This window comes from Vanellus vanellus, assembly GCF_965231255.1.
Source record: "Vanellus vanellus genome assembly, chromosome: 2".
NCBI classification, from domain to species: Eukaryota; Metazoa; Chordata; class Aves; order Charadriiformes; family Charadriidae; genus Vanellus; species Vanellus vanellus.
Window position 1 is genome coordinate 165,685,352 of NC_138906.1, and position 14,892 is coordinate 165,700,243.

At 38.4% G+C, this 14,892-nt stretch overlaps 1 protein-coding gene across 1 annotated transcript in view; it reads right to left on the bottom strand.

Annotated features, from left to right (window-relative positions):
- TRAPPC9 (trafficking protein particle complex subunit 9) overlaps positions 1-14,892 on the bottom strand; it is a gene marked incomplete at both ends in the record, with an annotated part of 532,119 nt that overhangs the window by 500,197 nt on the left and 17,030 nt on the right. The window contains 4 exons of the mRNA XM_082499259.1: positions 178-394; positions 5,935-6,060; positions 9,216-9,337; positions 10,789-10,815. Of these exons, the coding sequence (XP_082355385.1) occupies positions 178-394; positions 5,935-6,060; positions 9,216-9,337; positions 10,789-10,815 (492 nt within the window). The remainder of the gene's footprint in view (positions 1-177; positions 395-5,934; positions 6,061-9,215; positions 9,338-10,788; positions 10,816-14,892) is intronic.

Genomic DNA, 14,892 nt, shown 5'->3' on the forward strand with positions numbered 1-14,892 from the left:
GAAAGCAACACAAAGAAAAAGTGAAGGTACAGCGTTAAAGAACTGCTCTATGTGTCACAATTAGTTTCAGATAGGTAAATTATTTCGGTTTAATTTGAAATATCTCTAGGAAATTAGTCACAGAAAGCCAGTTGGGTGACCTACTATGCTAATCCATGCTTTCCCAGAGACACTTACCTTTGCTGAAATCTTTAGGATCCAATGATAAGCTATAGCCCGGGAGAGTTTCCAAAAGCAATTTGTAGCAGGCCCTCCACCCGGGTTCTGGGATGCTGGGGGCAGCGCATTGCATTGCTGCGATACGCTTGAAAAAAGCAGACTTTCGGTGAAAACCAATACGTTCATACAGCTCAGAAAGAATGCTGTAACGCTGGATTTTTTCTTCTTCTGAAAGCTGTAATTTAAAGGGAAAAGACAAAAGGATTAGTTTTAATCAAAATTTTAAAGCATATATCTGAGTTTAAAAAAAAAAAAAACAATGTAGTAGACATATTTCCAACACTAGAGAAGGCCAGTGATTTTGCATAGTCATGACAGCTTCTACTGCCAGGAAAACTTAAGCTTGCTTCAAGTTCAACAGCTCAGAAAAGCACCAAAGATAGAGTTCTTTAGCAACTTTATTTGTCAGTAGTACTACCAAGTAAATAGTCAAAACAGTCAATAACAGCAAAACAGCTCCACAGTTTATGGAAGATATTTAACATGATATTCACATGCATAATAAGAATGCAAAAATATACCACTTCCAAAATCTATTGATTTACCTAGTTAAATATTTTCATCCATTTAAGATTAAATCTAATTATTAATCTTGAAATCTCAGGCTATGAAAGCAAAGAAACTACTGTCTCAATTTCCATATGTCTCTGATCTCGTAAACCACAACATCTTCATTCCATGGCACTATACATACGCAGACTGCCAACTAGTGAGGAAGAATTTTGTGAAAAGTTAAGCCCCATTAGGCTTCAAACTGAAACAAACTTGATGAGTAACTATCAACATGTGCTTCTTTAACTTATCAATATATTGGCACAAGTCCCAAGTAACCATTTTTTCCCCTCTGCTTTGAATGACAATCTTGCTTTGAAATCATCCAGCCAAGAACAAAGTGCCGCAGAAACTCTGGAACCCACCAACTCTACATCCCAGTAACAAGAGCTATTGAGTTCGGAAGGCGGACCAATGCTGACACCTAGTGCACAATGTCTGGCAGGCACAATCATAAGCAATATAAAATATTTTTAATTACGCTGAAGCTGCTAACACGTTTTGCAAAGGCGTTTAAAATGACAAACTTCATACAAAAATAGCTGTTTCTGCCCTTTAGTGCGTTTCTGCAACTCATTCTTCAAAACTGAAAGTTATCAGTCAGTGGATTCTGTGCGTTTAACTTCAGATACTTAAAGCCTTGGAAAGTCTAAAGAAGATGCTAGCCACACTTTTACAGAAATAATTAGGTCTTACAAATGAAGCTTCAAAATATCTATTAGTCACTTAATTCTTAATATAATTACAAAAAATGATCTGCTTTCAAAACTAACTTCTAATTTTGTACATAGGGATATCAGAGACCTCAAAGAAGCCCAGAGTTTTCAGAAAGCACCACAACCTTATCTGATAGTTTAAATCTTAGTACTTCAGAACATGAAGAGACACAGATAGACAGACCAGCAAATCATTTTAGAAAGTTTCAGACAATTTTTGAAGCTGAAGTTTCTGTTTCCCTCAGAACTGACAACACAAGACGATGCAATTGCCCAATGCAAAAATACTGCCTATCCATACAAAAGACCAATCCCTGTAACAGGAGTTTTAAAAAGGTAATTGCACCAAGCTGAAAACTCTCATGAATCAGTGCAGCTGGAAAGAACATGAGGCACAAAAAGAAAATACAGAACAATTTTAAACCAGTTTATCAGAATCCCCCAAAGCTATCATTCAGAAAGAACATGAGGTGTCAGATTAAGGTTATGCACTCTACAAGAAAAAAAAAACTGCTCCACCTTTTATTTTTTTTCTTCTCTTTTTTTTTTTTCCGATCTATAAAATTTTTAAAGAGTTAGCACAATAAAAGAATGGCAGCAGAGTTGAAATGTGCTTGAGCACATGATCACATACAAAAGTTAGAAAAGCTTAAAAAAACCACTATCAAAAGCTATTCCTCAAATACATAATACCGTCAATGCTCACACATCTACGGAAACTAAGTTTTTAAGATGAGAAAAGACAGGGTCATGCTATTTAGGTAGACATTAGTGCTCACTAATAATTGGAACAACTATCAGAAAGGCAACAGATACTCAGAAAGTTTTAATTCTATCATATCTGAGTAAGTTTTTAACACTGCTACCTAACTTGTTGCTTAATGATTGTCCACCAAGTTACTCAAGTATTTTCAGCAGTTGCGGGAAACTGTTTTTTCATCACCACAAAGATAGAAAAATTGTGTTTTCCCTCAGCACAAATAGCTATGTGTTACCACTCAGGGATTTAAAAACAAAAACAAAAAACAAACCCACACAAACCAACAAACAAACCAACCCCCACGCAGATACTCCAAGTAATTAATTCTGGGAAGAGTGCAGCAGTCATTCTGCAGGCCATTAGTGCAGCATTCACAAACATCTTTCCTGACCTTACAGATTTATAAAGGCTTTAAGGCCTATCAAGTGGCTGCAAAATAGCCAATGCCTGAAGCACAGCATCTTTTTGATTTAGTTAATTTTCATTTAACTGTTATAACAAACCAAGCTGGCAACCGCACCTGTAAAGGCTGCAGTTCACTAGCCAAGCAACTGACCCAGTTTTTTCACCGGCTTGTTTTAAGACAGGCTTTCAAAAGGGTAGCTTTTTATTTTTTTTTTTAATTATTCCTTACCATATTAAAATTCTATAATCTCACTTTCTTTGTAATTACATGTTACAATTTATTCCTCATAACTTGATGCAAAGATAAGTCTTATTACCCTGCAGCTCTCCTATAACCAGAAAACACCAATTACATAATGTTACCAGACCGGGTAGGAGATCGAATATATGGAAAGAAGCTAGTTTTCCTGTTTATCAGAGGCATACACTTTATTCTGTATGGGTTTTTTTCTGCTGCCGAATATGGGTTGTTCGATCTACCTGCAAGAGAAAAGCACCATCCATTCGTTTGTTTCTCTAACCTGTCACAGGATGACTCCTCCCGAGAGTTCATCCAGTTAACACCCTGTCCAGCAGCACCTTGAAAACCTCCAGCAATGCAGACTCCACCACAGCCCTGCGGAGGTTGTTCCAGTGAATGATTGTTCTTACTGTAAAGAAATTTTTCTTATACTGCAGTGAAACGTCTCCTGGTGCAACTTGTACCCTGGTACGCCTTGGCTTATCCATATGTCTCCTTGAGAGAGAAGAGAGCCTCTGTCCTCTTTGTAGCCACCCTTTAAGTACTAGAATACTGTGAAGAGATCCCCCCCTGAGCCTTCTCTTCTCCAGGGAGAAAAAGTCAGTCCTTCCTCATTGAACAGGTTCTCCAGCCCTGCTTTGATCATCTTTGTGGCCCTCCTTTGGACCCTCTCCCGTCTGGCCACATCTTTCTTGAACTGTGGAGACCAGAACTGGACACAGTACTCCAGATGTGGCCTGACAAGGGCTGAGAAGAGTGGGATGATCACATCTGTGTCTCTGCTAGCAATGCCCCTGCAAGATGCAGCCCAGGATCCTATTTGCCTTTGTTGCTGCAGTGACGCACTGCTGATTCCTCTTCAGCTGGTTGTCCATCAGGACCCCCAGGTCCCTCCCAGCAAGGTTTCTCCCCAGCCACACAGAGATCCTGGCCTGTACTGGGCTCTTTGGTTAGGTCATCCCAGGTGCAGAACCTTGCACTAGTCTTTGTTAAACCTCATCCAGTTCTTCCTAGCCTACTCTTCCACCCAGTGGAAGGCCTGTCCAGGCCTTCCCACGAAACATCTCTCCCTTCGAATGTGTCCACCTGACCACCCAGTTTGGTGTCATCATCAATCCCATCATCCAGATAATTTTTGAAGAAGCTGAACAGCGTGGGGCCCAGTATCAATCCCTGGGGGACCACAGCTGTGACAGGCTGCCAGCCTGAGTAAAAATATTTGATCACCACCCTCTGAGTGCAGCCCATTAGCCAATTTCCTACCCATCTTGCAGACCACCCATCCAGTCTGCATCTTGCCAGCTTGTTAGGAGAAGGCTGTGCGAAGCAGTGCCAAACACTTTGCTGAAGGTTGCTAGACGATATCTGCATTAACTCCCTAAATTCTGACTGAGCTACAACAAAAATACATAATATACCTGATTTTTATGTCAAGGTTTTCCAGACAGTGGGAGATCTAGCATTTATAGAGTATATTTTATATAGCATAATAATGCACACGGAGGCATGTGCTTTACATGCACAAAGATTTATTTGCGGGGTCCATAGCTGATGGCATACATCAAGTTCAAAGTTCCTTTACGGGAAAAACAAAGCAGAGAGAAAGAGACCAGCCAGCTAGGAAGAAAAGCAGTGGGGCCTCCCGAACATCCTTCTCTGGTTCTTTCCAACACAGCAGGTGACAAAAACAATGATGCCTTCTCACCACACTTTTTCACTAGATGCATTTCATCGGGACCAACTTGAACTCTTAGTTGTTTCTATTTGGGACACTAGTAGAGCTGTCTGGGGCAAGCTTTGATCGGGACACCTGTTGCATGCTGACGAGCTGCCAAGCTTTGTGCTTGTGTGTTGTTAAGTAATACTTATCAGCTATTTAAACAAATTACATACTTTGCCATTCACTAAGTCATATTGTTTTCCTCTAATATAAAGTGAAAGTTGCAACAACAGTGGTGTCAGGGAGGAGAACAGGTGATTCTCACAATGACAGTGATTACTTCCACAAGAAAAACAACATAACAACAATATTGGAGTTTGCAGGCCATGAGAATAACAGCACAAGAACAACAAGGGAAAAATACTGTCACAGCAGCTTACAAGAAAGGCTACAGAGCTGCCAGCATAAGACTGACTACAGAATTAAAGAGAAGACCCTTAGCACTGCAAGGATTACAGCAATTAAGGTACTCTGCAAGAACATTGATGATTTTTATGATAGCTTATCAATTAATTAATTTCTCGTTTATGTTGAGTTAGAAAATTGACTCCACAGAAAGTATTCTCCACAAATGCAAGAAGTATTCAACCTCCCTCATAAATTTACTGTCACCATCTGGGCTTAATGGTGTGGAGTTAAACTGCAGTCTTATTAAGATGTAATGAGCAAAAAAGGAAAAACGGTAAGAAACCTAACAGCTTTTTATGAATTCTTTCAACCACAGCAGTCTCTCTAACCAGTGACACCAAGATTGAGACACTGATAAAATGTTAGTCTTGTTCTGTGGTGGCACGGAGCACTTTTCTCACAGTTCCAAATACTGATTTTCTCCTCTGAATTCCTTTCTGATTTGGCCTAACCAAGACTTTCCACTACACAACAAAAATTCAACTGATTAACATAGTTAGTCAGACTCTTAAGCTCCATTTGCAACAGACCATTCCCCATTTGCTCACAGTTTCACTGAACGAGATACAATCAAGAAAAGAAAAAAAATCTGTTGCAGATCTGTCCCAAGGAGCTGTTCTTCCCTACTACAACATCACAATAGAACAACAATGGGATTATTTTTTTTCTTCACAAGGGTGAATAACCAATGGAGTCTTTAATCTCAAACTAAGTCCTCATGTTTTTAGATAAACTCTGAACACCTTTTAAACCAGACTCACAGATGTGAAAATCCTCAGAAGCCAAGTCCTACTGAGAAGGAAGGTAGTAATACAAGAAAATAAACTGGAGTCTCCTGAATCTAAGTAATTTTCACACTTCAGTATAATCTCTGAAACAAGAAGAGAAAAATAACCAGACTTTTTGCACTGACCTGACGAAGGTTGATATAAACTGCATTCTGAAGAAACTCAGAGGCTTCCATGCTTCTTTTCTGTATTGCAAGAACTCTCACTGCCTTCACACAGGCTTCCAGTTCAATCACACCAGCATTCTTGTACTTGAAGAGGGAGAAAATTAAAATAATATTGAAGCATTGCACCTGTTAGATTTTATGAGTATTTCCGCTCAACACATAAATCAGTTGTCACATCTTCCAAACCCAGCAATTCCTTAATGCTAGTGACTATACTGTTAAATTATCAACATATGCCCAAGTGAAAATTAAGGTGTCATCTAAAATGTTATTAGGCAAAACCCGTTTTCAGCCTCTTCACTCACTTTTCCTATTTTGAGACACAGCACAGCTTCAGTCTGAGAGTTGAGATGAGGAGGAAAGTTGGCAATATTAGTATCATTTTGCATAACCTTATATATATGTGGTGGGTGTGGGTGGTATGTCTGCAACAAAGAAATAAATTCTACCTTCGCAGTGTAATAGGTATGTAAGCAAAAAGGTCAGTTTTAAAGTAATTCATCACCACCTTAAACTGTTCTATCACAATAAACAGAGAATTAATTTTGCATTTTCTACTTATTACAAAATACGCTATATAGCACAGGAAGCTGTAGCAACAGAACGTTAGTTTTATTGCATCGATTTTCTCTTTAGTTAAAACAGTACCACTGATGACAACTGAATTACAAACCATTCTGAGTTTCTCTAGTATCTACTTACAAAACATTTTCTATAAATGACTGTTTCAGTTATTTAGCTTGTTTAAGAAAGGCAGGAGACGAGACAATGTAGATTTGCATTGATCTGTTTGAGCTCAGACAACAAACAAGCAATTTTCTAGACAATCAATCTGATCAAGTTATTTCCTCAAACAATAGTGGTTTTGGTTATTTGAGTCAGCCTATCTCCTGTTGAAGTTAAACTCTGTTCAGGTATTTATCATGTTTGAAATATAACAGGGGAAATAAAGCTCAGAACGAAACGCAAGAGCTACTCCACCAAAGCAGTTACATATTCCTCTCTTGTGCATTTATATCAGCAAAACCAAATCATTGGAGATTGAATCCATTTTACAAGATGCTACAAAGGTTTCTTAACCTCAATGATAACAAAAAAAAAAAAAAAAATGTAGAAAGTACAGCTTCCTCAGCGTTAGAGCTAGGAGTTATTCTATCTGTACGTCTTAAACAGACTAAAGCTAACAATGCTTGTCCTGAACAGTTACAGGTAAGTCCCAAGACAAAGCTCTCTGTTATTCGCAAGTGAAGCTGCAGTGAAGCACAGTTACTACTTGATGAGAGCACAATGCATACTATTATAATCAAAATATAAATATCCTGCCCTAAGTCCAACAAAGTCGAATAATTTTATACTTCTAAAGAAATCTTACTCTTTCTAGATGAGCAACTTAAGCATAAGTTAACATAAAAAGCTGAATGAATATTTGAGAATTATTTTTATATTGATGGATTCAAACTTAGCTGAAACTATTCCCAAAACTATCACCTTTCATTACTCCTGATCATAAATTAACTCATGCACACAACTTATCTTGTTTCATTTGGAGAGCCTCCCTTCAACAGACGTGGAAATGCTACATCATATTTACACAGTTTAGTCTAAAGATACTTTCAATATCAAACAAGAGATACCTGAAATTAAAAAGCCATTAAAACTTAACTAGCTACACTGCAATACAATTAAACTTATCTTTAATGTTGATGTGGATACTGAGCCACTGTTGTCACAGTATGAAATTTTTTTTCTCTTCATATTATGAATGTGAACATTAAGTCACCTTACCATCTTATGGTCTGAGCATTTGCATAAAATCTAAAAAAAATAAAACTCCAATGGAGCTGAAAACTGTATAATTTTTCCTAATCCTCTTTTAAGAATGTTTGTCCTTCACATTTCCTGCATGACCCCCTACCTCTCTGCATGCTCTAAATACTAACCTCCTTGAACAATCCTGTAAAATTTTATCTGTCATCAGCAACCTCTTTATTAACTCCTGAATTCCCCAGAGATCATTCCATCAGGCACAACAAATAAGCATTCAGCTTACACAATGCATAAAAGCATCACTGGAGTTGATGATGTACCTATTAAGGACCTGTCCTGGTTTGAGGTAAAACAGAACCAATTTTGTTCAGTAACTTCGCTTCTTAGCTGGGCCTCTTCTAACTACTGAAATTAACTGCATATCGTGCAGACAGTGTTCACTGTCTCAGAGTGATAAGACCAATCGTTTACAGCTGATGCCCAGGCATGGTATGCAGAGAGGCTCCTGCTTACACTTATTGCCATAACCCCCAAGGCCAACCAACTTTGTTATTTGCCACGTTAGAGGGTCGGAAGTGGAAAAGCATAGTGGGGTCCCACCTGCAGGGAGGAGCGGACAGGACAGGTGACCCAAAACTGACCAACAGGGTATTCCATCCCATCTGCCTCATGCTCAGTATAAAAGCTGAGGGATCAAAGGGTCACGGGTTCTTCCTTCAATGGCCGACGTCTGAGGAGGACTCTGTTCATCTGCCTGTGATCCCGATCCTGAATCCAGATCTGGAATCCAGTTCCCGTCCGTCACTGAGTCCAGCCTGGGACTGCCCCAGTGCCAGCCGGTGACGTGATTGTCATCTCGGGAGCTTGATACGGTTTTGTATATATTTTTCATTATTTCCTTTTATTTTATTATTAATATTTCATTAAAGTAGTTTAGTTTCTTCTAAACTCATAAGTCTCTTTTTCCTCCTCTGCCTCTCTCTTTGTAGAGGGGTAGAGGGGAGCATCTGTCGGTCCCGTCTGGGGTCCCTCGGGTCCCCAGTGGTGGATTTGGCCTAAACCATGACAGGACCATAAATACATGTAATAGTAATATAATAATTATACATATATAATTATATATATAATAATTATATATAATAACAAACCTTCAATATCTAACTCTTCTGCTTAGAGTGCTTTAAAAATGTAAGACAATTAATCCAAAACCTCCAGGTACTACTAGCAGGCATAATACATCGTTTACTCAGTCCATTGTTATTTTAAGTGTTGTCTTTGACCGAAGATCTGAGATTCCCAGACTCTAAACTAAGCATTTTGTTCAGCAGCATAAATTACTCCTATTTCTCCCATTATCCTATGTTTTACAAACTTTATTGCGCATGCTTTAGAAGACCCTCTGAAACCAAAACCACAGCAGTTCAGTATTCACAAGAATTTCAGTGAAGTTTCTTAAAAATAAGGAGGATTACCTTGCCGTAGTAAGAAATGGCTTCTTTGTATTTATCTATGATGTCTTCAGGACTAAGGCAATTCTTGGCACGTCCTATCTCAGCGCTGGTATCTGCATTTATACCATTTGAAGTCAGCGCACCTAAAACAGAACGGGGTAAGAAATGAGCAGAAGGACTTGTAGCAAATACTAAATATCTAAGAAGAAAACTAGGATATGCTGTAGGCTTGACCAAAGCATACACAAATAATACTTGCCCTACCTAGAAAGAAATTATGACTACCTAGAAAATACTAGTTCTGGTTTTACTATGCTATTTTAAAGAGTGCAAATGAAAAATTGATTCAATCATAAACCAGCAAACAGGAAATAATCTTTCACTTAGTAAAAAACAAATTCATATTTATTTTATTCATATTTTACACTGATCTGAGTATTTAGACTGACTAAAATATTAGATTGCTTAGATTAGATTATGACCACATCTGAATATGTAATTTTAATCTTTGAATTACTCCTTGTTCTACTTAAAAATCGTATTTCTGAAGCACACCTACGAAAAAAATGGGCAATTATCTTATAACTTAATTATTATAACAGTGACCTCAAATCACTTAAAGCAAATACTCCTCTTGCCTATCTCTAATCACAGAAAGCCAAGTGTTACATTGTAACAAAGGCCACCAAATCTGAGCCTTCCACATTAAAAGAAAAATTACCTGAGGCTCAGACAAAACAATAAGAAATTGCTTTTCTTATATAAGAAAGAAGGCGCAAGACAGAAAGAGTCTTCACATACATCAGGGATAAGAATCAGAAATAGAAGCCAAGGAAATTTGGGGTATTACAAAGAACATGAAAATTTCATTTCTAGAATTTAATTTTATTGCAGAATTAACAATAAAATTGAAAACATATATCAAAGGTTTGGCAAGGCTCTATACCTTTTTACACGTTACTTTTAATCTGTAGGATTACATGCCTAAATTTATACAGTCATTTATTGCTCCAAGAGGTTTCCCTACTAAGAAGGCAAAGAAGTCATTGTGTTTCGGAGCTGGACTTAACTCTCAATAGACAGTTAAAAACTACTGTGAAAGATACATTCTTCTCCTCTATATATATTCAGAAATACGTTAATTTACATGCTCAAATGCTAAAGCAACTTTTTTTATATGTTTGTCAACCTTAAAGAATCATACCAAGCGCATCTATAGATTAACATCTTAGGGGGTTTTATGGAAATTAAGTGCAAAATCTTTGTTAGTGATGATTGAAAGAGTACTATGATGCTACAAGACTACATGTAACCATTCAGATTTGTCAGTTAAAAAAAAAATTTAAAATCCTCACTACTCATGAGAAGAAACAATCTGGATCAGAATTCACAGGGACACAATCATGGAACTACATCATTTATTTTGTGCCAGTTACCCTTCAGTCTCTTTGCTCCCTCAAGATTTGTAGCCAAAAACTGAAGCACCAGGAATCGGTACTAGTTTTGGCAAGTGGCAGTAACTATCTATACAAATGCAAAACATATGCAAGTAATAAAGGAAAAGACTTTGGAAACATGCATGAAAATAATGTACCTGGATCAATGAGAACTTCTTGTGCCCCTAAAAGGAGGAACAAAGATGATTTTTTTTTCAGCCTTAAATATAGCCAACAAAATAAGCTCTTATAATGTTTTATAATAACAGCAGGCTTGAACAAAATTATAAGATTTATTAGGATCATCATTGCTATTTTGAAGGACTACCAATTATAATTCAAGTAGTCACCATATGTTAAATCTCATTTTGTTAAAAAAATAAATGTAAAAATCCCATAAACTTGCAATGAATTCTGAGACACATCAAGAAGAATTGAAGATTTTTCAGTGGTTTAAAGCCATATCCTTTCTCTCCTTTTTCTTTATTCTTGTTTTAGTTGGCAAGTTTCCATCACAGTCCACTTACTATGTTTTAACATCAGGTCCTACAGCACTTAAATCTCCTTGTGGGAGCTCATTTAATCTACACAATACTCTAGAATAACATTTTCAAGTACTTTTATCCCTTTCAATTGTCAATAGTTTCACTCCACCAAATTTTCTGAATAATTGAGTCATGCCAACCCAAAAAGCCAGACTAGTCACATAAAATAGTTGCCGAGAGTATTGCAAAGTTGGATTATCAGATATATAACACCTTGTTTCCCTAAACTTTGATTAAATATGGTAATAAAATTGTTAAGATGCAGGGTTAAGCAGTCAAAAACAATTGCTTTATGAGCGAGACAGGACCTCCCTTCGGTTGATTTGCTCAGACTCCAGATTAGTGAAGTAGAGATTTAGAGCTAGGACAAAAAGATACTCCAACAGTTCACTCAGATGTCCTAATTCTGCTTGGGGAAAGAGGAAAAGTCAGGCGACAAACTTAAGAGCTTAGCACTTCAAACAAATAAAACACAATAGAGAAACCCAAACCAGCTAGTAAGCTAAACATAAAGCAATCTAAATTCAACTTACTCAACATAAAAATCACATAGCCAACAGACCGTGGCCAGGTTCCTGGCGAACAAGAACTAAGCAACTCAAAATCTTCTTTTGCACTGAAGGCTGCAGAGAGGAATCCAGCCTTCAAGGGGACATAGCCTAAAGCTCTCCCCCTAAAAACAAAAGGTTTTAGGAATGTGAGAAGTCACACTTCTTGAAAACATCAAAGTTCCCTTCTCACAATCAGCAAGACACTGCAGTCCAAGGGCTCATGGCAATGACCAAGGAAGAAACCTGTCTTTGGAGCAGGCAAGATTCCATGTCTCCATCCATCAGACGAGTAGTTTTAACACTAAGTTATCAACAATTCTCTTCTGAATGAACTATTCCTATCAAAAGAGTTTCAAAAGAAGTTGAAGGGTGCACTAACAAAAAAACAGACAATATTCTGATGGTTATAGACAGGTATGAAAGATATTTCAGTTCCACTTAGTATGAAAAAAAAAAAACAAAAACAAAACCACCATCCCAAGAAAATCCTTTAACGCTGCCCTCTTAAGCTTGTGCTCTATATTATACAGAGAGACGATATTAATGCTTCTCTCTCCAGAGATGTTTTTAAATAAAGCAGACACCACAACATTTTTTTGAGCATGGTCCTATGCTATAGCATAAAAATGCCAACTGGTGGAAATCACAGAAGATTCAAGAGAAAGGTGTTTCTCTTGATCAGGTACAAAGGTAGTATCAAGAAACCCCTTCCTGTCAAGGCTGAAGTACAGGCCCAAGAAGAGGTGAGATTCCAGGCACATCAGGAAACAATAAAGCTAACTCTCACATCTATATGCCTCAAAAGTAGGCATGAGTTGAATGTCAGTTCCAAGTACAGCATTTCTTGATTTGCGCAGAATTTTGGACTCCCTTTTGTTTCTGGCTTTATCCTACAAATACACTGGAAATTGTTCCCCGGATTAAATAATGTCCTCACAAAATTATTTATAACAAAGTGGATCATAAACAAAGGTGCAGTTTGTCAAAAGGTTTTAAATGAAAGGCCATGCAGAGCCAAAAAAAAAAAAAAAAGTATTGAAAAGAAACTTTCAGAAAACCTTGTAGGAAAAAGACATCACAACAATAGCTGTTTGGCGAGACAGAGTTCAGCAGTTCAGATCACTAAACATGAAGAGATCCTAGAAGAGTTAGGGAACAATAGCTAATGGACTGTGAAGTCACGTTTTCATCTGGAAGGGATGACAAAAAGCCTGTAATCAGGTTTTCCTCACGTAAGTGTTTGGTACATAGTCCTTTGTAAAATCTTGTCACATGAAAACGTTTTTAAAGTACAGCCACACTAACAAGTTCACAATCTGCTAACAGTGATAGGGCTTTGAATTACAAGACAACTTGCATACAGAAGCAGCAATGATATAAGCAAAATATATTTCATTCAGATATTCTGATAGCTGTGACTTGTTACTTTCTTTAGTAAATAGGACTACCTGTTACAAACGAACAGATTGCAACACCTGCTGTTAAATATTCGTTGAAAAGTGGACAAAGGTTAGTAAGTGTGTGAAATTATATCCTAACAGCCAACATAAAATACTGCTAGCATTTGGTCCCATGACCAAATGCATAGATTTTAATGACTAGATATTATACAAAAAAAATAAGTAGTCTCTCCTGAAATAAGGTCATTCTATTATCACAATTATCTGGTGTCAATAAACACAGTTTGTAATAAACACAATACAAAGCAAGTGTTTATTATATTGTGATTTATAGATTAATAAAGACGGGGGGTTGGATTTTTTAGATGAAGGAATAAATTTTGATCACATCGCACACGAGAGTACTTACACCAGCACTTAAACACGACTTCTGTTTGTTTCAGTCCTGTGTAAGAACCTGAGTATATGCCCAGAAACAGCTGTGCTGGGTTAAACCATAGGCCTGTCTAGCTTATAATAATCAACACATTTTTCTTTCCCTACCCAAGCCAGCCTCTCCTGGAAGCCACAGAAACTTTCAGGAGCCTCAACACCATGCAGCAAGCGTTAGGTTATGCGATTAAAGGCTCATCTCCACAAAACCAAAGGAGCACAGAGGAACGGTGGCAGTCAGCTGCACCCCAATAACCTAATCAGAGTCAACAGAGCTGCCCGGGAGGTGAAACCCATGAAGATGAATTAATATGAGCAGCTGTCTCTGGATCACCTCACAGAAGGACTGGGGGGGAGTTACTGCCTCAAGGGATATGGGACTCATTATAGGATACAGGGAAAGAACATCTTGGGATTGTACAAGATTCCCTATAAGATGTGTAGGGGATGAATCAAAGGCAGGGAAAAGGAGGGACGAAGGCAGTTTAGCGAACAAGCATGGAAAAACAGAGGGCTAAGGGGAGCGCGTGTGTGCATAGGTCTAAGTACCAGCTGGAATGGGCTCTGGGTCTGGGTTGTAGGTCCAGGTGCCAGTGACTGGTGAGACCTGGCAATCCTGCAGCCACGTACTGGATAGACTGAGTGACTAAAACCAGCTACTGGATGGATCCATACTACTAACAGGCTTTGATCCTGATCAGCCAGAGAGGGGAGCAGGATGAGGCTGTTCATAGAATTGCTGAGGTTGGAAGGGACCTTTAAGATCATCAAGTCCAACCATTGACATGCCCTGACAAAACCACATCTAAACAATGTCCCCAAGTACCACATCGACCCTTTTTTTAAACATCTCCAGGGATGGCAAATCCACCACCTCCCTGGGCAGCCTGTTCCAATGTTTAATAACCCCTTCAGTGAAAAAAACTTTTCCTAATATCCGATCTAAACCTTGCCTGACATAACTTGAACCCATTTCCTCTCATCCTATCACTTGTCACCAGGGAGAAGAGGTCAGCCTTCACCTCGCTACAACCTCCTTTCAGGTGGTTGTAGAGAGCGATAAGGTCTCCTCTCAGCCTCCTCTTCTCCAGGCTGAACAACCCCAGTTCCCTCAGTCGTACCTCATAAGACTTGTCCTCCAGACCCCTCACCAGCTTCGTAGCCCTTCTCTGGACATGCTCCAACACCTCAATATCCTTCTTGTAGTGAGGGGCCCAAAATTGAACAGTATTCGATGTGAGGCCTCACCAGTGCCGAGTACAGGGGGATGATCACTTCCCTAGTCCTGCTCACCACACTATTCCTGATACAGATTAGGATGCTGTTGGCCTTCT